General features: G+C 44.7%; 1 protein-coding gene across 1 annotated transcript in view; it reads left to right on the top strand.

Annotated features, from left to right (window-relative positions):
- ACAP3 (ArfGAP with coiled-coil, ankyrin repeat and PH domains 3) overlaps window positions 1–26,441 on the top strand; it is a 73,336-nt gene extending 46,895 nt beyond the window's left edge. The window contains exons 12-27 of the mRNA XM_026074143.1: window positions 2,539–2,590; window positions 3,043–3,143; window positions 3,569–3,680; window positions 4,305–4,513; window positions 5,469–5,538; window positions 5,665–5,759; window positions 6,337–6,551; window positions 7,182–7,286; window positions 7,715–7,816; window positions 11,644–11,736; window positions 11,900–12,120; window positions 12,279–12,388; window positions 13,083–13,193; window positions 13,307–13,368; window positions 13,902–13,979; window positions 25,067–26,441. Of these exons, the coding sequence (XP_025929928.1) occupies window positions 2,539–2,590; window positions 3,043–3,143; window positions 3,569–3,680; window positions 4,305–4,513; window positions 5,469–5,538; window positions 5,665–5,759; window positions 6,337–6,551; window positions 7,182–7,286; window positions 7,715–7,816; window positions 11,644–11,736; window positions 11,900–12,120; window positions 12,279–12,388; window positions 13,083–13,193; window positions 13,307–13,368; window positions 13,902–13,979; window positions 25,067–25,173 (1,843 nt within the window). The 3' untranslated portion in view covers window positions 25,174–26,441. The remainder of the gene's footprint in view (window positions 1–2,538; window positions 2,591–3,042; window positions 3,144–3,568; window positions 3,681–4,304; window positions 4,514–5,468; window positions 5,539–5,664; window positions 5,760–6,336; window positions 6,552–7,181; window positions 7,287–7,714; window positions 7,817–11,643; window positions 11,737–11,899; window positions 12,121–12,278; window positions 12,389–13,082; window positions 13,194–13,306; window positions 13,369–13,901; window positions 13,980–25,066) is intronic.
- The last annotated feature ends 719 nt before the right edge of the window (window positions 26,442–27,160 follow it).

The raw sequence follows: 27,160 nt of genomic DNA, 5'->3' as shown, positions 1-27,160 counted from the left end.
TAATGCATGAAATCAGTGCCTCTTTGACCCACATTTCCTCCTCTCATGTAACAGGGAAATGATACAGTGTTAGGAAATTCTGTATTTGGCTGTCGGATACTTTCAGAGTATACTTACAGCAAGGTGGAGATGTACTAGCATTGGACTTTGGAATAAGCAAGCATTAAATGATTCACTGAACAGTCCATGGTATGCACAGGAACTGCCCATATTTGGACAGACAAGAGACTTGAAATTGCTAGAGATCTATGAATTGGTTAGGTAAGTCCTTTCTTCTCCCCAAACGTTGCCTGATACTAAGAATAACATTTCCATCCCACAGACTCTCTGGTCCCTTGACATTTAAGTACTATCTCTGCACTTCRAGGGACCAGAAGCCACAACACCAGCTACTGCCCAGCGCATCAGGTGTTTGATTTCAGTGCTCACAAGCTGTTGCACCAGAAGGTATCTTGGCTGAATTTGTCAGCCTTTTAGGATACCCTACTTGGTGTTTTCTAAGCAAAGTATTGCCTCAGTCCTTGGTCTCTCATATGGCTGCTTCCACTGGGCACCACATGTCTCTGCAGAGCAAAAGGTCATTCCAAAGTATGTCAGGATAATGTTGAGACCTGTTCCTCAAAAGCTTGACTCTTGTAACAGATGAACAGTTCCAAGTAACTGCCTTCTCATCCTGGCTGTGAATTCAAGGGCTGCTCCAAAGGACACTTATCCTGGAGCTAACATGACCCTCTGAGGCCTTCTGGTTTCCCTGACATCTGAAGTAATGCTAATGTGTCAAAGGCTCCAAGTTTTCCCTGTCCCCCACATCCCAGCTATCTTCCCTGTATCCTCCTACATTCCAGTTATCCATAGTCTGTATCCTTCTCACAGCCATCTCTGTCCCTGCAGTCCCACCCACTCTCAGCAATATCTACCCACATCTCAGCCATTCATAGCTCCTGTAACCTACTCATGTTGCCTTCCTGGTGTTGCTTAGCTATTCACTGTTAACGACTCCCCCTCACTGTGAGGGGGAAGGGGCAAGTGGAGAGAACAGCACAACCCGTAGTTCAGGAGCTCAGGCTAAGAGCAAGCACCAGGCAGTGATGCCTGCTCTAGCCTGGCAGAACAGGAGAACAGGGCTGCAAGAACTGGGAGCAGAAACAAAAGCTTGAGAGACAAACCTGCTCAGCTTTATGTGACAACAGAGCTCCTTGAGCRTAGACTACTGTCATAGCAGCTCAAAGAGGTGCAGAACTAGATGAGTTCACAAGTTGATCGAAAGGGGCTCCCACGTAGGTGGGATGGCCTACAGTTACCTGGGTTCCCCTTCTCCACAGAGAGTCCTTTATTGTTGTTGACTTTTATTTCTCTGTTTAATTTCTCAGCAAAGATGATAGAGAATCTTGTCTCATCTCATTTTCCCAGGGAGCCCAGTTCTTTTGCAAACCGAGCATGTGATACATGCTGTAAATAACAGCCTGCTCCAAGCCTCTTTGACTCTTTATGCTCAAGTTTTTCAGTACATTCTTCCTGAAGTCTAGCAGTGCTCACAGCTTTCATTGCCCTCCAAGAAGATAAAGGTTGCTAAATCCTAGGCTGGATCCTGAAATGAGGAAACAACTCGAGGGTTTGGATTTAGCACTGAAGATTAAGACACCAGGGAATTTTCTCTGCTATCAGCATTATGTGGACCTGCTGTCAGTTGTATTTTAGTGGAAGGCCAGCATCTGGTGATCTGGTTGCCCTCCCAAGAAGGTAGAGTCCCTTCACATAAATCTGTCCCTACACTAGCCATAGACACATAGACAACAGGAGCTTAACGTTCAGTTTGGCCTCCATTAGACAATAATGGGTACAGAGAGTTCAGCCTGGTGAGTAACATAGCCTTGATAAGCAGCAAAGTGTGTAACCATTGACCTTATTTCCTCCAAAGTTCTTTGTAGGGCTGCCAGCTAGCAGGGTTTTCTGAGATGGGTTTTTCTTTTTCCCTCCTGGAAAGCTCTTCATGATGGTGAGGAATTTCTGGGTTTCCCTGGGGCAGCGTGCTTGGAGGCACACTGCATCAGGCATGGCATGTGCAAGTAAACCAGCCTTTCTAGTAAGTGTGGGATGTGCCTCCTGTGCAGGTCTATCCAGTGTCCCRCAGGTACTGGTTTTACTACCTGCACCAGGACCAACACACATGCGCAGACTTCTGCCCTGGAAATCCAAGGCAGCATTATGGGACAGCCCTATTCCTCTTCTTTCCTTTCTTCCTTCCTTCTGTCTTCATATACATTGACATATCTAGGATACTTGTCACCATAACATCTCGGTGCTAAAAGAAGTCATTCCTTAAGGCTGTAAATTCTGTGTTTATTCTCTGAAGGAGAGCACTGGAGAAGAGTGAACTTTTCTTACCACGTTAGTATTTTTCTTGCTTCCTGGAATAAATGATACTCTTTGTAAATGCAGAAATATCCCATTCTGCAGGGGAACAGGTGCTGCCTCTCCCCCTATAGCTCTGTTGCTGTTCATATGCTATGATCTCTCTCTCTCCCTCTCTTTCCTCAGGAGGTGGTTCTCCATACAGAACAGCCAGCTGGTGTACCAGAAGAAGTTAAAGGTCAGTGAGGTGGGCCCCCCATGGCACTGGCAGCTTAGCCAACTCATCTGATGTCCTCCTCTGCTGAGGACTTCTGCACCATGTTGGGGGGAAGAAGGGATTGGATCAGAGGGACAGCAAGCCCATTCAGGCATTATTACACTCTGAAGCTGGGCTGTACTGAGAACTGAGTGGTGGTGGATCGTGTTTGCAGGGATCTAAGCATTGCTGCTTAGCAGAAGAAGTTGGTGAAGTCCCCAGTAAACCCGCCACTTCATCTGCTTGTTGTTCCATGCTTTGATTTGATACAGCTCCTTCCAATCACCCTAGGGTTATCCCATGGCAGGCTGTCTCTGTTTTTCCTGGACCCAGTATTTGCTAAACAGCAGGGTTTGGGGAGGAGTTTTCTGGGAAGCCAGATTATGACACAGATTCAGGGAGTTGGACAAAGCTGCCTCTTCTCTCCCCTTCAGGATGTCCTCACAGTAGTGGTGGAAGACCTGCGGCTCTGTACTGTCAAGCCATGTGAAGATATAGAGAGGAGGTTTTGCTTTGAGGTCGTCTCACCTACCAAGTAAGTTTGGTAGTTTTCCCAGGCCATCCTCACAGTAGCTGGACTGCGCATGGAATTGCAAGAGATTAGATTCAAGCAGATGTTGCCCTGGACTCCTCAGTGTTGACTGGGAGATACCGTTGCCTGAACTCCAAGTCCCTGTGAAGTTCAGCAGACATCAGCCAAGCCAGAATYTAGGCCACCCAAACCTAATATATGCATAGGCAGTGAAGGTAGCAGTGGTCAACTTTTCAAAATAGCTAGCAAGCCTGCGTGGAGTTTTTGAAGAGGAAGCACCCCATAGTGCAAGTCTTATAAGATTGKTTTTTGCCCTTTTTGCCTCTTAAATCGAAGCATTGCCCCCTTGGAAAGGCTATGCTGAGGATAAAATGGGACAGTTTTGTCCTGCCCATTTGCTCTTTCCAACTCACTTCTTTCTCTTGCAGGAGTTGCATGCTACAGGCTGACTCAGAGAAGCTGCGTCAGGCCTGGATTCAGGCTGTTCAAGCTAGCATCGCTTCTGCTTACCGGGAGAGTCCTGACAGCTATTATATTGAAGTAAGTGAAGGGCCAAGGAAGATCCCTAATTGTGTCTCAGAGCACTGGTAGTGGGCTTTTGGGCTGACACGTCCAATATGGGTGACTGGACCATTTGGAAATACTCTTCTGCCCTCAGAGTAGGGAGTTGATGGCAGTGGTAGCTCAAAGGCAACAACTGGTCACGAACCTAAGCCATACTTACAAAGCTGGTCAGGGGGAAAAGGCAAGGCTTTAAATCAGTGTAGTCCTGACATCTTCACATTCTTGCCATGCCTCTCTGAATTGCTGTTCCCTTGGAAATTATGTTCCCCTGCTTGCTCCTTGGCTGGGACAAGTGCAAGGCGCCATGGCAGTAGGCATCTGAGGCTGTATGCTAGGTGATGCTCTGTGGGCTGCCTGCCCTCGTAGAGCAGGGAAAGGGTGAAGCACCATCTCGTGGCAGACTTCAGTAGCACATTAAAGTGATTTATTGTCCCTGTTCCCATTGTTACTCAGAGATTAATGAGGCTTTACACTTCCCTTCTTGGACTAGCACTAGTTCATTCCTCTTCAACTAATGCTTCCTACCAATGTCTGTACTATGCAAAGTTCTGATTCCTTCCACAATACTATGCAGATCCTAGAATCCTTTTCTCCCTGCAGAGGCTGGATCGGACTGCTTCTCCATCCACTAGCAGCATTGATTCTGCTACTGACTCTCGGGAGCGCAATGTGAAAGGGGAGACCATCTTGCAGAGAGTTCAGAGCATCCCTGGGAATGATCAGTGCTGTGACTGTGGTCAGCCAGATCCCCGCTGGGCCAGTATCAACCTGGGCATTCTGCTGTGCATTGAGTGCTCTGGTATCCACAGGTACTGCATGCRTGTGTGCTCTGTGCTGCCAGCTAGAGATGTGGAATGTAAGCTCCTGGAACAGAGGTGGAGCCTGAATTACAGCTGACTATTATATTTGTACAGATAGATTCAGAAGTAACAGCTTGCTGCAATACTTGTATGTGCAGGTACATCCACATGTGCATATGTAAAACACTCACTCTCTTTTCCACACAGGTGCAGTAGTTGGTTTTGGCAGCCCACATAGCAAAGTGCAGAGTCTAGCCCAAAGTGCAACATAAACAGCCTGAATAGTAATCCTTTGGCTGTAGTGATAATACTTAGCACTTCTCATTTACAAAGCATTTTACAAAATTAAGCTTTGAAAGACAGAGCAAGTATTTTTCTCCCTGATGCGCTTTTAGCACTTACAAAAAGTTGAGTCATTGAAACAGGAATGCTGGCTGTTGTTTCCCACTGTCCTAGATTTTCATTATAACACTGAGAAAATTACCCCCCACCATCTCTGGTTCTTCACTTTCTACACATGACAGAAATAATCCTTGTGCCTTCTTTCTGTGTGTGAAATGTCATATGAGTGTACCCATGAGCATCACCTCTATCAGTAAACTGAATTGCAGAAGCCTACTCTCACCAACAGTGCACGCTAGTAAGCCATCATAGACATACAGTGGTAATATGCACCTCAAGTAGGGAAACTCTTCTGCATCCTGTGTTTAATAACCAGGAAGACTTACTAGGGGTTTAAAAAACAAGGAGAATAAAAATGGGATGATTCAGCAACAGATAGTACAGAAGAATATCTTATGGGAGGGGGAATTGTTTTATATGAACATAGGCCTCTTTGCTATAGGTATATATAGAGAGATATATGCATAAGAACTGTATCGATCTTTTTCATCTTATGATGCATGAGCAGTTTTGTTCTAAGGCCTGTAACCATTTCATTKTTTTCCCTCTTTTGGATGAATAGGAGTCTGGGTGTTCACTGTTCAAAAGTCCGATCTCTCACACTGGACTCCTGGGAGCCAGAATTACTGAAAGTGAGTGTTGCCTTTTAATGGCAGGAGTTAGAGGGTGGACATGGAGGGAGTCTTACTTGGTTGCAGGAGTAAATTGGAAGGTAACTCCTCATCTGACAGTTTCATTCTTTCCCTGTTTCATTGCAGCTGATGTGCGAGCTGGGGAACAGCACTATGAATCAGATATACGAGGCACAGTGTGAAGAGCTGGGACTTAAGAAACCTACAGCAGGGAGCTCCAGGTGAGTCTGAGCATGTGCACTGATCCTCACAGTCCTGTGGAAAGGTATCCATCCCCCCCCCCCACCCCCCAGCAAACCCTCTACCCTGAGTTCTCTGGAAGGCCAGGCTGCAAGTGTGGCTGGCACTTCAGTGGCCATTCTTGTGGCCTAAATGGCTTGGGCATGGATGRTACATATACTTCAGCCCACTTCTTCTGCAGCTGGCCTGAGTTGACTCTCACAAAGAAGTGTGCTGTTACCAGCCAGCAGTGTGATGAAATGTGCTTGGAAGCCAGGGCTTGCTGGGTTTATGCCTGCTCTGAGACCTTGCAAATAGGTTTAGCTGAAGTACATGGTATGGCCTAGGGTTGAACATCCTGTTCCACTCTCAGCTACTTGCTTCACCTCCTAGTTCTGCTTTAAAGTGGGAAATATTTTGAGGCCTAATAAGCTCTTCCTCCTTCATACAGTCCTCGCTGGCTTTTAGAACTCAGAGCTGTGTTGATAAAATTGCCCAGAGCAACCTTATTTCCTTGTGGCTGTTTGCTTTAATGAGCCATGTGACCCTATGCACAGCTTTATGCTCTTCTCCCCTTAGGCAGGACAAGGAAACCTGGATCAAGGTGAAGTATGTGGAGAAGAAATTCCTGAAGAAGCTGCCAAATGGGGAGGCTCTGACAGAGAATGAGAGGAAACCTCGGCGCTGGTGTGTGAAGAAGTGCCAGAGGCACAACAGCACCACAAAAGCACCCACAACTCGAAGAAAGTACCGCCATGAAGCAGGCAATGCATCACCAGCCACGTTATCATCAGGTGGGGAACCTCCTTTGTCCCACTCCCCATACAGAGCTGTATTTGCCTGCCCACCACTCTTTGCAGATGTCTGCATAACTGCCCAAATAACATTTGTAGCCCCGTCTCTCTTCAGGGCCTGCAGCCTGACAGATATAAACAAAAATGCTATTGTACAAACCTTCCTGACACAGGTCTTTAGAGCCCTTTCCTAACATTTTCCATCTTCTTAAGGAGGCTCTTGTGGTTAAAGGAGATCATTACATTAGGTGACCCAACAGCTTCTAATCATCTAGGTTGCTTCCTTTGTTTTGCAGCTTCCTGCTTTTCAATAAGTTTCAAAAAACAAAAACAAACAAAGAAAAAAGTTTTTTAACTTGCTCAGTCTGTACTGGATGCCATGCTCATGAAGGGTTCTGGCTGCCTAAAATGCTCTGGGTTGACTGTTCGCCTGCAGTGCACCATAGCCTATGGCCAGTTCTTTGTTACTGCTTGATAGTTTGTCTGAGGATGGTTATGGCACTGAACACATCTGGTATAGGTGGGACATGCAAGCTCAGCCTGTGTAAATGCAGCTGCAGGACTGTCTGTCTCATTTTTTCTTTTGCTTGTTTTTAATTGTGTATTTCAAAATCTCTCTGCACAAAATAGCAGCCACCCTGGAGCGGAAGTTCCGGCGAGATTCTCTCTTCTGCCCTGATGAGTTGGACTCTCTCTTCTCCTACTTTGACACTGGTGCTGGCTCTGGCCCACGCAGTAAGTACAAAGAAAGCAAGCAGCTCTGCTTCCAGCATGCTTTGCCTCCCACCTCTTCTAGGGCATGTGCATTGCACCAGACCTGAAGGCAAGGTATCAGCCTCGCTGGAGAGGTAGCCAACTAACCAAATCACACATGCTGGGTGAATATTTCAGGAGAGTGATGAGGAGTTATTTGCACAAACTCCAACCCATTGCTCTTTAGTGCATTTAACTTAATTTCCTATACAGTCAGTCCCTTGTGTTTTGCATTCTGGTGGATGGGATTTTTTCCCCTCATCTTTTAGTTCCAGCCTATGCATTCTAGCAGCTTTTTCTGGTTTTGGTTTAGTTTTTTTTTTTCCTTTTTCCTTTTTTAGCAAGTCCTACTATGGACATTTTTGTTTGTGACGATGAACTCCCCTCATATTCCGTCCGCCTTCCTCTAGGTGCCAGCCACATCTCTATGCAGCATCCGCTAGCAGCTGGCCTATGGAGTGGCAGTGGCATTGGTCCCGGTGGGAGCGGTACGCCGTTCCTCCTGGACGGAGGTAAGGTGACGCTCTGGCAGCTAGCAGCAAAAGAGACACCCAAATTTTACTTGTTTCAAGTAAAACTTCAGAGGCAGTTGTATATATATCTTTTCAGCCAAAGGATTGGAACTCATACACGACCAGTCCCTTGGGGGAAAGGCAGGCTGGCAGGCTTTTGAAAGACAAAAAACCTTATAGGGTTTCCAGCAATCGAGTTATTGCATCTTAAAGAAACAACTGTTCCTCAGATGAGATGCAGAATCCAATTCTGTATGTGCAGGTAGACCATCGCAAACAGGAAGTATGAGGCATTTACTTCAAATGCTCCACATTTGTTACAGAATAGGAGCATGGTCCATTACTGCGCTTCAGCTGAGAGACAGCAAATTCTTAAAACTTGTTAACTCAATTGCTTGTGATTGTATGAGCTTACAAGAAGTATTTAAGGTTCTGAGTCAGCCCAGCAGAAAATCACAGGCTTTCCTTTTTCATGTTACCTCCTCTTGAAATCAGTGAAGCATGTGCTTTAGTGCTTGTCTGAATCAGTGCCTTAAAGGGTATTCTTGTTTCAAGGAATTCAGCATTAGTCAACTTGGTTGCAGGAGTAAATACTTGGGTGATGCAGGCCTTCAGAGCTGCTCAGCAACAGCCTTCTTCCTGCAGAAGAAAACAGGAAKTTTTGATTCAGTGGCAACAGAACTAGAATTTTTTCTCATATTAACATTCATGTGCTACGAGCCACATTCTCCCTTCTTGCTTTTTATGCAAACCTAGAGTACAGACATGTATCTTGCTGGAGTCACTCTTTATTTACGCTGACGTAGTGGACAGCAGAGTCTCATGATACAGAGTGTTTGCTTTCTACAAAAAGCATCAGTGATTGTTCTGACAGCGAATCCAAAAAAGATATACACGGTATATGCCACTTTTGACCGTTCCTGGGAGCTGCATTCACCCAATCATGAAGTTCCCAAGCCCAATCCAAACACCTTATCTTTTGAATATTCACTACCTGTCATAAGCATTGGACAGTCTCCAAAATTCTTCAGTGAATGAGTCTGAATAACAGAACAGCAGAAGAGAAGCAAAATCCCTCAAATTCTTATGTCAGAAATAATCTTCTCCACTCCATCTGTAGCCAAGGGACTCAGTGTCTTGAGTCTCTAGTTTCTCATGAAGATCTGCCATGCAGCTTGGTAAAGGTCAGCGCAAATGGAAACTTTTGCCCAACAAGCAACTAGGACTGGAACATGTGTGGTCTGTGGCATGAGTGAATGTACTGACAGAGCAGAAGATGTCTGCTTGTCTGTATCATGCCTGGCTCTGAGCRATATTATTACCTTTAATTTTATGGATGTTTTATTTTTATACCAGAAGACTATTTGGGCTCCCTTTGTGAGGTGCTTGGGACATCTCATGCCTCCTGAGTGTGAGTGCACAGTGAGGGGATAATAGTGGATTGGTAGTAATTAACATGCTGCTCCAAATACTTGTTCTTTCTTTTAAATAAGTAGGAGGTCAGAAGACACTGCTTCATGTTGTATACTAAGGAAATTGTTCATCATTGTRTGAAAAACATACCAGTTGCTCTGAAAAATGATCTAGAGAACTACAGATCTAGTTGGAACAAATTTAATGGATGTAATGGAAATTTTCCATGAATGTAATACTGATTATTTTCTATTAATGTAGTACTGACAACATACAAGACTACTGACAAGGTGTTAGATGTTACACGTTCAGATTAGGTCTGTTCTTGCGTATGGGTGTATAAGTGTGGATCTGACAAGGATCTGATTTTACAAGGTTGGATCTACACTGATGTACCAGATTAGAATCTGGCCCAAAATATTTAGTGCTAAATGATTTACCATATGAATTAAATGAGATTATTTTTCTCTTCATTCATATTTGTTTTTTTGCCATCAGTTTTTACTGAAAATGGCATGTCTCTGAAATAATTTTACTGGAAGGCAGTAACATAGTGACCTGCTTTGTGGCTAGGCTGTGAGCCAGTTTTCTTCTGAATGATGCAAATCACATAAAAGATATTCAAGCTAGCAGCTGAACATCACTGAGATGTGTCCTTGTCCTGACTGCACTGGTAGAAAGCTGTTGGAGTGTGCAGCCTCAAAGTGAGATGCAGTGTGATGACTTTGAGACTGACTTTCTCATCACTGAAGTTGAGAAGGGTCTAATGTTCAATTCACATTCTTTTGTGGATCTGCATTCCACTTTTAGGAGTCTTCAGATGTTGCAGCAATTAGTGTGGGTTCATATTTTCCATAGATGATATCACTCTGCTGGAGAAAGAGGGGCCCTGGGCATTTTTGTCCAGCATTCTCACATTTAATGTGAATCTGTTTTGGGGTGGATTAGTAAACTTCATGCTTTTAAATGTGAGCCCCTGTGGAGGGCTGGCTGAAACCCAGTTAGCAGAGGTTGTCAGTCTGGCCCAACTGCAACAACACAGAGCAATCACAGTGCAAAGGGCCATGTCAGCATTGATTTCTGTTATAACTTTATCTCCTGTGGCTTTTGAACAGTGTTGAAGGATTAGTTGTGAGCCATGATTTGAGGACCAGTGATTCAGAGAGACTGTGACCAGCAATTCTGAGAGACTGTTCTTTGTCTAGGCTCAAGCTGTAGGTGCTCTGAAGATGTCTATAGGCAGCCTTTAAGGATAAGGTGTCCTGTTCTGCTATGGTTTTCCAGGCTGACATCTTTAGTTCTTGCAGGCTTCCCTCCTGCTACTCTTTGCCAAGGCTACTCAACTTATATTTTCAGAAACATGTTGCCAGGTACAACCTGGCTTATTTTTCTTTCTAAACACAGTGATTTGAGCCTACCTTGGTGTAAATCATTGGGGCTTCAACTCTTGAGTTCTGGGAAGGGAAAGAGAAGGACACTTCCCAACCCTGACAGTCATTGGCAAGTTAAGTGCAGCAGGAAGCTGAGCCCAGCCAGAGTTCCCAAGGGGGCAGGGCATCCATTAGGATGAAGGTGATGTRCAATCCCTGTTCTGACAGGGGCAAGTTCCACACGTACTTCTTTCTTTTCTGTCGTCTCTTCTCCTCTGCTTTTTGATTGTTGCTTCTGGGTGCAAGTGGAAAAGGTACAAAGTTGCTCTGCCACTGACACACTGTGTATCCTTGGTCAAGTTGCCTCATCTCTTTGACTCCATTTCTGGTATGTAATCAGCAGCTTTGTAACATTCGCCACCCTAGCATGGAAGATGGGAAGGACACTGGGGAAAGGGAGTGGACGTCTGCGGAGGTGAATCAGCCAATGGACAATGCCTGAGGAGTTTGACATGAGATAATTACTACTGATATTACTTGGCCCAGCCATGGGCAATAATCTGCCACAAGGGCGTTGTGTTAGCACATGACCCAGTGACAACTGAAAAGCTCTGGGAGAGCTCAAACAGAGGGGCACCTGGGATTATTATTGGTAAAAGCAGAGGGGTGTCTTTATTTGCTTATGATAACCTGCTGCAAAGCTGTCTCTGCTGCTGCTCTGCTCCAGTCTACTTCACAGCGTCCCTCATAGATTGCGGCAAGTGCTGTTCTCAGCAGTCCATAGTGCCATGGCAATGATGGCGCATCCCTGTGTGAAGGAAAGAGCAAGGCCATGGACACTATAAGGCTTTGCAGTTTTTCCTTGAAGTTCTGTCGAGTGGGGCTAAATGGGGTAGCAGTGCCCCTCTGCCCTGTCAGTAGTGCCCAGTGCAATGTGTGTGAGACATTCTGCACAGCCCTTCTCCTCTGTGGTCTCACCTGTGCCTGATGCTGGGTTGCCTGCATATTAAAATGATCTTTGTTTGTCTTCTGTTGGCCCTGCAGGTTTGAGCAGTGACAGTGGGCTTGGAGGCAGCACAGATGGCAGCACTGATATCCTGGTGTTTGGCTCAGTGGTGGACAGTGTGACAGAGGAAGGTGGGTGTCACACACAGGCTGCTGATGGAAATGTGGGGAGGCAGCTAGGGTGAAGGCAGGACAGATGGCCAGGCCCATCTGGTGCCAAGAACAATGGRGATCACAGGAAATTGGAAAAGCCAAGCTTTTGGGTCATGTCTCCCCATCCCTTTCTCACTCTCAGAATGCGAGGTGTCAGAAGAGTCAAGTGGTGAGGCGGAGATCGAACAGGAAGCATCAGATCTGGAGGACCTGAGGGAGCTTCATCCTGGCTTGTTGATCTACAAGGCAGCACAAGCTCGAAACCTGCCTCTCATGGCAGAAGCGCTGGCACACGGTGCTGAGGTCAACTGGGTGAATGATGAAGATGAAAACAAAACTCCTCTGATTCAAGCTGTGATGGGGGTAGGTTGTGCTGGTGGCTGTGGCTGGGAGACTGTATTTGGGAGTGTGAGGGTTTGAGCCCAGTTCAGAGTGCACTAACAATGGGCATGGTACATGCTTATGTCCCCTCTCAGTACTGCAGGCTGAATTCACTTAGAAATTCTCCTTTACCTTCTCAGGGTTCTTTGATAGCCTGTGAATTCCTACTGCAGAATGGAGCAGATGTTAACCAAAGAGATATCCGGGGCCGGGCTCCCTTGCACCATGCTACATACCTGGGACATACTGGGTAAGTTCCTTCACGCGCTACTTTGACATGCTCTGTCACCATGGGATGGAGATGCAGGGTTAACATGGAGAGTCAAGAGGGGCCAAAGGAGCTGGGTTTTGGTGAATTGGTTATTTGCAAAGCATGCCTTTTTATAGCTCACATCAACAGCTTGTTGATGTGCAAAGGGTAATTGCCCCCATGATGAAAGGTGGGGGTAAATGGGACCCTGTAGGCAAATTCCTTTCTCCACTCCAGTGCAATCATTCCTGTTTTAGACCAGTATAAGAGAAAAGAGAAGCAAAACCCATCTGCAAGCTCTCTGAGGATTATGGAGCTACACAGGTGATCCCCTGTCCTGAGCTTCTGCAAAGGCCCAAATTCTCTCCCCTGTGAACTTTCTCCCATGCAAAGGACCAGCCTGGGGAGTAGGTGCCAGGGCAGCCACTCTGGATAAGAACCTTTGACATCAGAGCTAGTGGAGGGACCTGTGAGTTTGACCTGCTTTTCACACGGGCCAACTCCTTGTACACCTCCATGAATAGATTTGGCAGCTCTAGAAGGTTTTCATCCCAAAAAGCACTTCAGAGGAGATCCTTCCCAGGCAAGGAGAGCTGTGCTTGCCTAGAGAAGAATAGTGCTTTCTGCCAACACCAGTATGAGGGTTGTAGAGCCTGGATTTCTGCTCTGATGGTCTTTTCTTTCCCTTCTTCAGTCAGGTCTGCTTGTTCCTGAAGCGAGGGGCAAATCAGCATGCAGTGGATGGAGATGGGCAGGACCCACTCAGTATTGCAGTCCAGGCAGCCAATGCAGATATAGTTACCTTGTAAGTGCAGCTGTGACTTCCCRGTGCCTGAATGCAGGAACAATGCCTGAAAATAGCCAACAGGAAGGAATAACCAAACCTCTTTCCCTTCTCCTTCCTCTGTTCCACTCTAGGCTGCGTCTGGCTCGAATGAATGAGGAAATGCGAGAAGCAGAGGGCCCCTTTGGACAACCAGGTCAATACCCCAGCAACAGCCCTACTGAGCTCCAGTACAGGAAGTGTATACAGGAGTTCATCAGCCTTAATATAGATGAGTGTTAGTGACAACTCCCCCACCTCCCCTTTGCCGTCTTGAAGTTGGGCTGGATTTCTGGAAGCCTTGTAAGCCCCACCCTTGGTATATTGGTGTTTCTTGCAGATTGGTCTGTTTTTAATGCCTGTGCATATAGGTTGAGATCCACACAGGAAGAAGAAAGGATCTTTTCTGTTAGCGTAAAGTTACCATGCTTGACTACTGGATAGTTGATTTCATGTAGGAGAGTCTTAGGGCATAACCACAGACCATGGCATGTGGGCTTGCATGTGTGATAAGTACGTAAGACTAGAGTTAAGCATTAAAAAAACAAAATAACAAACAAAAAAACAAAAGAAAGAGAAGAAAAGGAAACCCTCTATCACCAGGAGAAATCCACCAACAATATGATCAGACAAACCTGTCATGTTTCTGCTGCAGTGTAGTTACTATGCACTGAATTCTTGTCTGAACAGTTTGCTTGGAAAGGATTCTGACAAGGAGCCCTCCTGGCAGTGTGACCAGCAGCCTGGGGCTGTTGCAACATCCAGCAGGTGCTGGGGCCAGTTTAGAAAACTAAACCATGACCTCTAAGCCAGGAACAGGCTGTTTTGTGGGGCCTTTGCTCTAGAAGGCATAACAGAAGGGGTAGGATTGAGAGCGATGGCTACCCACCTTACATGCTCTCAGGACTATACCAGCCACGCTTCCTTTTTTTTGGGCCCTTGGTGGCTAGCTGGTCAAAAGCCATAGCTCACATGCTTCCTGGGCTGAGATGTGATCAGCACATTGCTATCGAAGCAGCAATGCTAACTTTTTGAGGCTGGGAGAAGCTTGTCGCTGGCGATGGGCCTTGTGTCAGGGAATAAAAGCCAAGTCCAATTCCCACTGCCTAAATGGCTGCCTGAAAGATGCAATTTGAGTTTGGTTCAGTTTGTTTCCTGGTCACTTCAGATTTCTGACTTAGCATCTCTGTGGAGACTTCTACTTGCATGTATATCCCCTCCATGTGTAACCCTGCATGCTGAAACATATGAATAGAGCATCTCGGCAGCTGGCCCAGGGAATCTGGAGTTTCCCAATTCCAATGACCAGCAGAATCTTTTTGTTTCCTTCTTGTATTATTCTTTGCTGGAGTAGGGGAACATGTTTCTACTCAGAGCACTTTGTTGCTATCTTTATAGTCTGTGTTTTGGGGATCATGTCACAGTAGCTGTGCAGAGATGCTGCAACCATGTAGTCCTCTCTTAGGAGGACTTACAGAGCATGCATACCATGGCAGATTACACTCAGGCTGGGAATTTGGATGCCAAGCTGAGATGTCCTCCCATAAGTGTCCCTTCTGAATGCCTTCAACTGCTATTGGCATCAGAGTTCTTCGTGGCTCATGGAGGGCAGTCTGTGACTGGTATTTATTCCTGCTTGGGCTGCTGGCTCTGGGGCTGGGCCACAGTGCCTTACAGGAAATGCTGGGMTCTTGAGGGATCAGGATCTTGCAAGGAACACAGGTTACGAGGTAGAGTTCCCAATCCCTTTGTGTTATATCAGTAGTGATGCAGTCATCTTATTTTTCATCCAATACATGTTTGGCTCCTTTACTTTTTTTATACTGGTTGCTATCATGCTTCAGCCCTTGGTGGATTAGACTGCTCTGTGGTTTATTTCTATTGATGTAATTCTGCCCTCAGATGCTGAACCAACAGTACTCAGAGTCCACCCACATGTCTAAAAATGGAACAGTAGAGAAACTCCACTTGGACTCTGTTAGTGTGTCCTCTCAGTTCAAGGGAGAGTCCCTGCTTCCTCAGGGAAGTGCTGCCCCAGATTTTGCTGCAGACAGACCACAATTTTTTGTCTGTGCCATCTGGTTCTTGAATTCTGTCTTGGCCTTTTGGCTTTCTCATGCTTTTTCCCTTTGGAGCTGAGTTCTGATCTCAGTTCCAGTTGTCATGAATCTGGAACAGTCCTCGTGACTGTGCTGAAATTGCTCCAGATCAATGGCAGTACAGAATCTGGCCTCAGGGCCTTTCTTTCTTCCCAAAATAATAAACAATCTCCTTCCACCAATCTTAGAAAATCAAAATTAAGGAGCTCAGCCCCATCAGCCTTTTCACCTTCGGCAATGCCTTTCACTGCATCTTCTCCACCACTCCACTTTCTGAGGCCCTAGGGGACAGACATGGTATCATTGCTCTGTACCCAGCATGCTGCTGGATACTGGCATAACCCTGCTAATAACCATGATAATTTGGGACACTAATGGGTTGGAAGGGAAGTGCACCATGCAGACTTGTGTTCTCCCTTTTTAACTGTTTGGTGCTTGGCCCTGAAACTCTCTGGCAGTCTTTAACCAGGCAGTACTCCCTCTGAACTTTTCTCTGAGTAAAAGCTGTAGGGTGTGACCTTAACATTTGGCAGAGGGCAGATCATTTAGTCTGTATTCATAATGTGTTCAGCAATGGCACCATCAGGAGTGATGCAGAACTGCATGCAGGATTAAAGTGTGGTGTAAATACCACCATTGCTACAATTCAGTTCCAGAGGAATTCTAAGATGTGTRAATGCATAGTTCAGATGATAGTTTCTTTGTGAGTTGGGACCATGTTCTGATTGTGGCTCCCACATGTGACTCTGGCGTCGTATCACTGAATGGAGGGGGCTGACTCCAGGCATGCATCCATATAAGTGTTTCTAAATGTAGGAAGGCATGCATAGGAGATGTGGCCTGCACTGCTGCTACATGATCTCCTTCAATTTGCTTTTACTATGCCCTGAATTAAATCTTTYTTCCTGATACCAGTGTGAGGTTATAGTCAGTATCACTGCCCACTCAGTGTTTCCTCCACCAGATCACAGAAAGTGACTGCCATACATTCTCATTGAGCCTGGTCTTTCAGTCCTTTGCGCTGGACTTTCTGGTTGAAGTTGTGCTAAGTTTAAATGGGTTCCTCCACTGAGCAGAGTGGTCCCTTTCACTTGTGCGTCACTGCCTTGTTTGACATCCCTCCCTTGTCAGTCAAGCCTGCTCTCACTGCAGTCAGTGGCAATGCTGCTATCAGCCTGAGTGGGGTCAGGAGCAAATCCCTAGTCTTGCAAATCAGCTGTGTGGAATACCCTATGCAGAGGCATTGCTCTGCAGAGCTCAGAGTGTTGGATGCTATCTCTCAGTGAAATGAGATGTGAGCATGCTGGCAGTACAGCAAAGCCCTTAAACCATGTGCCTACCTTCAGCAGGACTGCTGTGTGATTATGGTTAAACAGTGGGAATCACCCTGAAGCATCCAGATTAGCATTTAGCGTGCTCAGKACAGGACAGGAACCAATATGCAACCAAGAATTGGCTGTGTTCCCTGGGTTAGGAACTGAGACACCCTTCCGTAGTGAATTCTCTTTGATAATCCTATCCCATTTTATACTGATCTGCATCAATTTAGACATTTGTCAGTACTGATGTGGTTCCCCTCAAGTTGTGCCCTTCCCTAGCAAAAGACCACRCTGAATCAGAACTGGCATCTTTTAGGATACTTCAGAGATCTTGAAAGTGAAATAAATGTTTCACCACCATCATGCTCCTATTCTTTGTTAATGAACTCTGGTGTGGTGGTTGTCTAACAACTTTTTTGCTCATGCATAGCAACTTAAAACACCCCAATTGGTTTTCCAGTTTCKTATGAGAAGTTAGAAATGTGACTGATCCTTTCTGTAAGCCAATGAGAACTGGAGGCAAGGCTTCCACTTTGGGCCATTTTATTTTACAGTCAGCATTAGTGACTCCTGAGAACAATATAAAAATCATGTATAGTTTGGTGCATTGAAGCTCAGACTCCTTCACTGCTGAAGTACATGCATTTAAAGCATATGTAAATACTAATGCAAAAAGCAGTGTCTTGCAAGACAATTTATCTATTTAATATGTATTGGTACTTTATTTAGATTCAATGTATAAAACAACTTTGTGCACTTTTCCTACTTACAGTATTGGGGGGGTGTTTATGTTCTTTTATGGATTTTGTGCTGACTTTTTTAATCAGTGAAATTGTTAAGTATTTAATTTATTATTGATATGCCCAGAGGACCAGTGCAATTTTTATTCAATGCAGTTTGGCTGTATTTAATGTCAGGATATTTTTTTGGTGACATTGTTAGGGAATTTTTTTTCAAAATCTGTTGGTCCCCCCCCCACAACTTTCCTTCCCCCATCCCTCCATTTTTCTCTTCTATTTTCACGATGCAGATCATAAGACAATAATGCATCTAGTTTGAAATATAATAGAACACTTTAGTACATCCTGCAGGTTCTAAAACAAAAAAGTTCTCCAGGAAAAAATATGCTAAGGAGGCTCTTCTCAATGTTTTCTGTGTTGATTTGTATTTTTGGATTGGTGTGGGTGTGTGCGCGTGCTTACAGGTTTGGAGTGGGGGGAATGGGGAAGTTGTACATAAAGTTTGTTTTCAGTGAAGTGGCCAGCTAGGCTACAGGGAAGACTAGATATGAACACTGGCTTTTTTCCTTTTTGAAGTACAGTTGTATTTGTGTTGTACAATCCTATTTGAAATATCCAATGTCAAAACKTTTTTTCTTTCTTTCTTTTGAAAGAGTGCATATGTTACCTATATGAGATTTACCTTTGTCTAGAAAGCAACATGCCAGGCATTATCAAAGCATAGATGCACCCAAACCATTGCCTCAGACTTGCAGATTCTTTTGTCTTCTGAGTTTCTGAGATCTAGGTCAATATTTATGTAYCTGTCTCAGATTTTGAGTCAGCTCAAACCCTGTAACTAAGTTCCTGGACCAGCTAGTCTAGGTTTGGAAGTTTTAGGGTCTGGCACATGTCTCTGATTTCATATGGGACGAGTTCAGGTGGCTGGCAAGTTGAGATGATACCTTTGTGTTCCCTCTTCCACGTGTCATCCAGAGCAGTCTCAGGTTATTTTAATATTGTGGTCTCTGGGATTGTCACTGCAATGTGAAATTTGAGCAGTCTAGAGGAGAAACGTGAAATTGGAAGAATGGATGAGTCTAAAAAACAAGATTTGACAAGCTGAGACTCTGATGAGCATAAAATAGATCAACAACATCTCAGATCAGTAAAAATGACCATTATTTATGCGAGAGAAAAACAGGATCTCCTAAAGAAATGCACTGATTAGCAGGCTGTCCAGTGGCCACAACACATCTGTTGTCTACTGCTAAATTCCTGTGKTGTTCTGGACTACAGCTAGATTACCTCTGAGCCCACTTCTCTCTCATCACTGCCCGAGCATTATTGCTTTCAACCAAAGACAAAATTGAATGAATGGATTAAATGTGATACTAAACAACTGGTCAGCTGAAGACAAACTTTTGTGCGAGTGTGCGTGTGTGTGTGTGCTGCTGTGATGGGGGGGGAGGGGGAGGAAGGGATTGAAGAGGAGAAGGGAGAGTGGGAGTTTGAAAGAGCAAGATTTTTTTAAAGAGATACCAAAATATAGAGTGCTGTTTCCATAGGAATGTGATTCATATCACAATCTGCCTGCTGGTTCCTCATCCCTATAGGGAAGCTGGGCTGGGGTTCCTCCCTTCCAAGCTTTGTACCCAGCATTGCGTTATTGGGAAGATAGGGCAGCTGAATATTTATGTGAAGTGAATGAGGGACAGGGTAGGGGTAGCAGTCATCGTGGACAGTTTCCAGGGCACTAAGAGGACCATGTGTGTTTCTAGTGCAGGAGCCGAGATGGCTGAGAGGTGGTAGCTGAGCTAGAAGCATCCCCTCCACAAACACATCTCAGCTTTTAGCACCTTGCTTGCAGTCAGACGAATGCAGGAGCATGTTTAGTTTGTAGCTCCTTGTGCTCCACCTGGTCACTTATTGGAAGCGGCCAGGCAGTTACCTCCAGATGCATTGACCCCCRTCTCTGTAGACCCCTTTCAGTTGACTCCCATCCATTATGTCCCTCCAATGGCACATGAATGCTAGAGTGGATTCCCCATCCTGGGAGCCCTCTGTGTGACCTGTGGCCATTGAATCACAGGGAGAGAGYAAGCCTTTCTAACCACAGGGTGACATAAGATGGCAGCCTGGAGTGAAAGCCTTTGAACTGAAAAATAAAGCTCTCCTAGCCAAGGTTCCCATACCTTCCTATTTAAACAGCACAGAAAGAAAGAAGTTATTTAGTGAAGTCAAAGCTGCTAGATGTGATTGATTAATATGGCTCCATTACACACTGAATGGCTGGGGTTGCTGTACCAGGGGCTGACACCTGCTGTAAATATGCTGTAACGTATTAACCTCCTTCACTTGCCTGCTTTCGGTACAACTTTGGTACACATTTTTTAATTCTCCCTCTCCCTACACAGCCTGTACTGACTGTGACTATGGAACCAGATRTTCTGTATGTTATCTTTGTACAATTTTAAAACTGTTGCTGTGGTGTCTGCCTTTTTTCTCCCTTTCTCTTCTATTGTCTCTTGAAACACTGTTAATAAAAATCTAGATAAACTCCTTCTCTCCTTCTACTTTGGCTTGTTTTATTTACATAGGACTTCTTCCCCTGTTGCCTGTATTAACTGGATCTAGAACACTGTCCCCTTTTAACCTGTTTTCCTTTTCCTCTGCAGCCCATGGTTTTAATTTACATCAGTGAATAGACTGGAATGGCACATGAATATTCTGCATTTTTAGTTGGGTTTCTATGACACTGTCCTGTGATAACATGATTTCAATGTGCTTGGGAAGAAGGCTGGAATGAAGGGGACAGGCTCAAATCACCCTCCCCCTATATACATATGTATCTCTTTAGAGTACCTGAATCAGTTAATGCTTGGTATGTTCACAACTCTGCAGATGACTGGTCTAGTAAAAGGAGTCCTTGCACTAGATGAAAATATCCCTCTTTTGCAGATGGACCAACAATTCCCATTTCACAGTGCARTCTTTCCCTCATTGGTTCCTCTCATCCCATATGCATGTGGCAGAAAATAAAAAGAAGAGAAGAAAGACTACCTGGCATTGTGATTTCTATCACACTTAGCATGGAAAACATGCAGAAAAGCAAAGTGGCAGAATAAACTGTGTTTTCCATTGGAGGGACAAACAGACCCCCACAGATAGGAATAAATGAATCAGAGTAGGCTTGTGAATTTAATGAAGGAATTAAATAGGAAGGATACTTTGAAATCAGAAGGAGCATTGCAGTCATTTAATGCATCTGTGGAAGGAGCACTCCATGATCTTACAGTAAGATTAAAAGCACAAGGTGTAGTGCCCACTCCTGGCCCTGTTACTGACTCCCTGTGTCACCCCTTTGTTTCACTGCATTTCTTTTTCCTSACTAAAATGGAGACTTTAGCCCCACCCAACCTCACAAGGGTAAATGCACTGAAGACTGAAATGCTGTGGTGCTTATGAAAACCCAGGTCCACAAAAGGCTCTCTTTCTTTTTTTAATTACTGGGCAATAAATGCTTAAATATCTTCAGAAATCTGGGGCCAATACTTTGCCACAGTAATAGGGTTCTCATAACTGGAGTTGACTGCTGCAGGGTGTTACCAGAACAGTTAATTTATCAGTTTGCAAGAGGATTAGTGATCTCATTGAGCAAGGATATATTTGTGGTTTTATCAACATGGTCTGGTTACTGTACCACTGCCTCAGAGGATCACAGTCGTGCATTTTTCTTCCAAGAGTACATGCTCTCTATCATTTCACTGCTAGTTTGGGGGCATTTTACCCGGTGTATATTGTGCTTGATAGAGAAAGCCATGTTTAGTGGTCTGTTTGGGCATAAAAGCAAGGCTTATTATAGTAAGGCTTATCACTGGCAAAGCATTGTGCTAATCTATTTGGACTGTTTCTGGGATCTAGCTGGCCTGAGGCAAACTCAGCTATCTCATAATAGCACTGCTTTGTCTTGTGCCAAGTAGTCACAGCTTTGCAATCCTTTCCAATGCTGCAGTTACGTCATTTTTAGTTACAGGATATGCATCCTTGCAGATGGAAATTACCATGTCATGGTTCATTTGCAAGGCTTCTGAAAAACTGTCTTGCATGGTGTAGAAGACTGTTGAGTTAAATTCATTGTGGGAACTCCTCTCTCTCTTTGAAAGCATTCATCATTGGTTCCCATCAGAGACAGAGCAAAACTCTGAATCACAGAATCAGAGTCTCTGCTCTGTTTTGGCATGACAGCTCCAGTGTTAAGTTGATAACAGAATGTTTTTTTTTTTTTGAGATTACTGTTGGAGTGAGTTCTGGCTGGAAGTCACCTCTCTTTGGTCTGCCCCAGCTCTGCTGAAGATGAGCAGAGAAGCCATGACTCCTTTCTCTTTTGTATCCCATGAATGCCATGGCCACATGCATGGGAAGCACAACCATTTACATTACTTGGCACATGTGTAAATCACGCTACACAAAGTGCAAATCAAGGGGATGTAGCCCAGCCCTACACTTGTGAGTACTGTAGGAAGGGATGCTACTGAAAGTAGTTTTCCATGCTCCTGTGCCCCCACTAAGACAGGATACACAACAACCAGCTTAGATTTGCAGGACTGAAGAAAGAGTTTGAGAATTTTTTTCTCTATAGGTGACCTTTCATCGGTAGACCCACAGTGCCAGACCACATGAATACTCAACCCACTACAGAATAGGAACTTGAGTGATACCAACACATTTGTGTGCTGTTGGAGCACACTCATAGTCAGCTACCACAGTTCAGTAGATAAACAGTAACTCACTGCACTTGGTAACCCTACCTCTTTCAACTATATGCCTAAAATTTGAATTATGATTCTCTTATCCACCTGAAGGTTTGCATTGCCCTGAGTCTTGGCATAAGAACAGCTCTTGAAGTTGCTCTAAATTAAAGCCAGCCATGGTGCTTCAGAAACTATGTGCCAGCTAATCATAGCTGGAGCTGACCATAGCTCTATGGTCATCCCACTGGTTCTAGAACTAAATGGGGAGCAAGGAGGAGAGATAGGGGCATCTGCATTGTCTCTACACCAGAAGAGAGCTCTATTTGCTGGGAGAGAGGAGTTCTTGGCCAGTCAGGTCTGGCTGTGTTCTAGCCTCACAGAGATTTCTGGAAAAGGCGAGCAAATTGCAACTGGGAAACTGGCTCCTTGCACCTGCTACTGAATCGTGGAAATAACGGTACTCAGCAGAGCATGTACTTACTGTGACAGTGTTCTTCTCTTAAACAAATAAAGAATAAATGCTAATGCCAGAGAGAGAAGACACTAGAACTTCACACTGGTGGCTGCATGGAATGATTGTATTTTACAAGTGAGCCTAAGGTATGATGCTCTGCAATGCAGTCCATCACTTCCAGAAACCCATTCCTGAACCATGGCACCTGTTCAAACAGCACTCTTCCTACCTCTGTCAAGCTATTTCTCTGCCTTTCACATCAACCCCTATACCTCAACACTCAGCTTTGCAAAACACTGCCSTGCTGCAGAAGGACTCAACTTTCTCTCAAAGTTCTTCCCATTTCGGCTCCAAGAACTCAGTCAGTTCAGTACTTACCTATGGCTGCCAGGAATGCTTGACAATTTATCAGCAGACTCATTCCAAATGACCCCTGGAGAGATGATTCTTTATTTTCTTCATAGAAAAAAATACTTTTTTCTGTATCACTATATGGATGACATTTTTTTCTTCCCCAGAAAGGGAATATACAGGAGTGCATTTTACTGAGGGAGGATGGGGAGGCATGGATGGTGGGGGAATAGATGGAAATGCTAGAAATCTGGTGTGATGCACAGACCTCTGTGAATCACGGAGAGTTTGTCACTGGTGGGAGGGGACAGTGGTCTAAGAGGCTACAAGCTGGAAGTGACTGTAACATGAAGATATWTATGATCTTTATGCACTGGACAGCACTGGTGAGCGGCCGTGAAAGCAGGCTGAGTCCCCCCAGTTAAGGAGGGGGCCCAAATGATTATAATCAGAAGCTAACAGGTAGGTCATGTTGGTTTTGTGGAAGGCACAAAAAGAGACATTTCCTGAGAACTGTGGTGCCTGCAAATCAACAGAGCCTGATTAAAGTCTGCCTGACAGTAGGGCTCACATTAGAAGCTTTTGCCACCTGCATGTGGGTAATGCTGAAGACTACCAGTTATTCTCAAGACCTTTTGGGCCAGGCACTCTCCAAATACTGAACAGAGACAATTCCTCATGTCCCAGTGTAAGTAAATGTGCTCACCTGTGGGCTGGAAAGGACATCTGTGCCTGGAAGGAGGCCCCACGTTCACAGAGGGACCTGTCCTGCAATCTTGCAGCAAAGGCACAGCTGGAAAAATGCTTCTTGGAGGATGCCTACAGGGTAGGGAACACTCCCAGTTGGTAGTGGAGGGGGGAAGGTGCAAGCCTTTTGTCCCTTCTCAGCCAGCCAGACAAACCTACRCTCAGATCATTCTCTCCAGCTCAGTTTGTGAGGCAACATGAAGTTAAACTGTATCCTGCTGTTGACTTGGCTTTGTGAGGTCAAGTTTTTGTGTTAGCTTCTCTCTTCCCTCAACACTGCACCAGTGTTGATGGGTGATGTGCCTTGGAGCTATGCAGCTCCCAACAGCTGTGGACCTACCCGCTCAGTGACTGTCCTGGACACTTCTGGTGAACAGAGGGCACAGGAGCTCTGTGTGAGAGATTAAAGGTAGCTGTATATGAATACTTGGGATCTTTCCCTTATGTTTTCCCTTGTAGCTACTTTGGTTCATCTCCTTGTATGACCACAGGTAAAAATGAGCTCTGTAGCCTAGTCCAAGGCAGAAATTGACCTAGAACACTGTGCAGCAGATGTACAAGCACAGATATTAATGGGATGTGGGTGCCTAGTTATCTCTGAAACTGCAGCATAAATCTGAAAACTTCCCTGCACCAAGGGAGACTCTGTCATAGAACCACTGCTAGGGCGCTTGAACTCTTTGCCTTCACTTGTGGTTTGAACAGGGCCTTGAGTCAGGTCTCATGGAGAATTGTTACTATTTGATAGTGTCCTTCAACAGGTTGTTGTTTTGACAGCACAGGTAGACTGGTGTTGCAGCTGCCACAACAAGCACTGAAAAGTCTGGTTGCCAGAAGAGAAGCCAAAGACAACTAGTAACTTATCTTATCTTTGYTCCTGGCTGAACACCATCTCTAGCTGCCTAATTCCAAGCCCATATAGCCCAAACTGTATGAAGCTGTGCTGTTGCATGAGTGTTACAAGGAAAAAGCTTTGCATTTCAGAGTACACAGCTTCCAGAATAGCTCTTTTCTTCAAGTCTTACAAAAAACATCTCTCTACTGTCTTTTGGGCCTATACATCTGAAAACAYCTATAATATGAAAAGGGAGGAATTATCCCAAATCTGGTTGTGAAGCAAGAGTCTTAAGAAAATTTTTACATATCCCTGTTCAGATATAATCCTGTTCATATTAACAAAGAATGTAAAATCAAACCAGAACCTTCTGAGGCAGTGCAAAGGTCAGGACCAAGGCTCCTGGGCTCTGTCTTTGATTCACATGTAGAGCTGTTTCCTTGCATCCAGATCTTCAGAGAGTCATAAGTCTTGAGTGCAATTGGCCTGATCTACCATGATCTCCATAAGTGAAAGGTACGAAGCAGGGCAAAGGAAAAATATTGGGACTAATGCCTCTTCCTGTGTATTTTTGCAGGAGATGCTACCTATCTGGACATCTTCCGAGAGTTCTCTCACATGGCTTCAAACAACCCTGAGAAACTCAATAGGAGGAGTCTGCATTTCAGCCAGTCCTGCAGATAGCCCCCTCCCTTCCTCTGCCAAGACCTTTTTCTGGAGGGTCAAGTCTGAGCTGCCCGAGCTCTATCAGCACAGAAAGGTGGAGATGTCTGAGAGGGTGTAACAGGCAAGCTGAGCTTAGCTGCTGAAGGAAGATGTTCTCTATTCAGACATGCTTCTGCTGGAAACCTGTGTTTTCCATGGTGCCTGCTTTTATGCCGTGACCAAGATGATGAGAGATGCTCCAGGGGTCTGAAAGTAATTCCAGAGTAGGCTTGCACTCAGGCTCTAGACCTGATTCCCTTTCCCTGCTGATCCTGAATGAAGTCTAAAATGGGTGTCAAGCTGATTTTTTAGCTCTTGATGCTGTCTCTACCTTGCCATTTCTGGAAGAACCCTCCCTTTCTGGGAGTTTGCAAACATTAGCCTTTATAATACTGCAACACTATCAGTCCCTGAAATGAAGTACCAGTGGTCCTGACCATTGAGGATGTCAAGAAGTGACCAAGTCTGAAGTGCTCCAAAACTGGGGGAAAATGACTGTTGCAGACTTTTAGTTATGCTGTTTTATGACAGTGTAAGTGGATCAAGACTGTTCAGCTTCATCTGGCTCATTAATAGACAGCACCAGCCACCTGCTGTGATCTAAGGTACTACCCATTTCCCACAGTGGTCACAGAATGCAATCCCCTATGGAATGAGGCACACCACACACAGCTCCCTGTGTTCCGAATAGAAGAAGGCCTCTCAGGACATAGCACCAGACTACTGCTGAGCCATAGGGGGCCCAGTCTTGACCAATCCACTGTGAAACCTTTGAGTTGAAAAAATGAGGCAAGTCACCTCATTTTGCTGTGTAATTCCCTCTTAAGATACCTCTACCACTGAGTGCTTTAACATGGACTGGGAGATACAATAATGATTTCATGGAGACTTTACAAGCAATCCTGAAAACAGCATCTAGCTATTTCTCTCAGGAGCAATCTGTCTCCTGCTAATTGTGCATCTCGGTGTTAGGAGAGCTGTATTCTTCTATAAGGCATGGCTTTCAGTATTATTTTTGTCATTATTATTATTATAATATGTCATAGTTATCAAAAATAATAAAAGGTTATGTGTGGACTATACAGGTATAGGCACCATGACATAATAAAGTGCATTGTCAGAATGATGTATATAAACTATGACAGGCTGAAATGTAATATATCATACAGCTGAAGAAATGTATTGTTTTTGGAAAAGGTGGGAGTGAAAAAAATCTCACATACAAACAATGTCTATGAACTGAGAATAAAGACAGGATTTTTTTTTTTTTTAAATTCACATGCATTTCCTCATTCTTTTGATCCTAGATCTTTGCGAGCTGGTGGAGCATTTCATTATGAGAGGGTTTAAAATATGATATTTATCTGGCACAGGCTTATGGCTTGAAGGGAGGAAGCCAAATGAATTTTTGTCCAAAGAGACACAGGATTCTCACCCTCTCGATAGTTGTTCCATTTTATCTGATTAAGACCCACTGTAATCCCATTGATGTCTGGGGGAGTTTTGCCACTAAATTCCACAGAGGCAGTGCTATATCAGGAGTTAGAGGGGACAGAGAATAACAATAATTGAGATAGTATTGTGGGTGAAAAAACAGTGTGTACTGAAGGGAGTAGGAGAGACAGAGAGGTGTCTGTCTATGAACAACAGCTATAACCTTCATGGGAGTGGAACCATCACTTTAATTGCTGACAGCAACCACTTTTTCCTGAACTTAACTGTATGTGTATGCACATAGACATGAGTATACTTAAGGCACTACAATGTTTCAGTAATGACTGCATGGCATACTGCTGATTTTATCCGCTCGAGTTTTGTGTTCCCAGGACATGCCCAGATGTTCTGCTTACAAGCCTAATTCCTTTCCTCTCTTCCTTGTCTTTATGGCTTTTTCCTTCGTGGTATCCCTTCTCAGCAAGGTCACTTGGACTAAAATTCAATCTTGTCAGCCAGCTAAGAAGCTGTA

Source organism: Apteryx rowi, unplaced genomic scaffold, assembly GCF_003343035.1.
Source record: "Apteryx rowi isolate R43461 unplaced genomic scaffold, aptRow1 scaffold_38, whole genome shotgun sequence".
NCBI lineage: Eukaryota > Metazoa > Chordata > Aves > Apterygiformes > Apterygidae > Apteryx > Apteryx rowi.
Note: the sequence above shows the minus strand (reverse complement) of the source record. Positions and strands in the feature narration are given on the sequence as shown.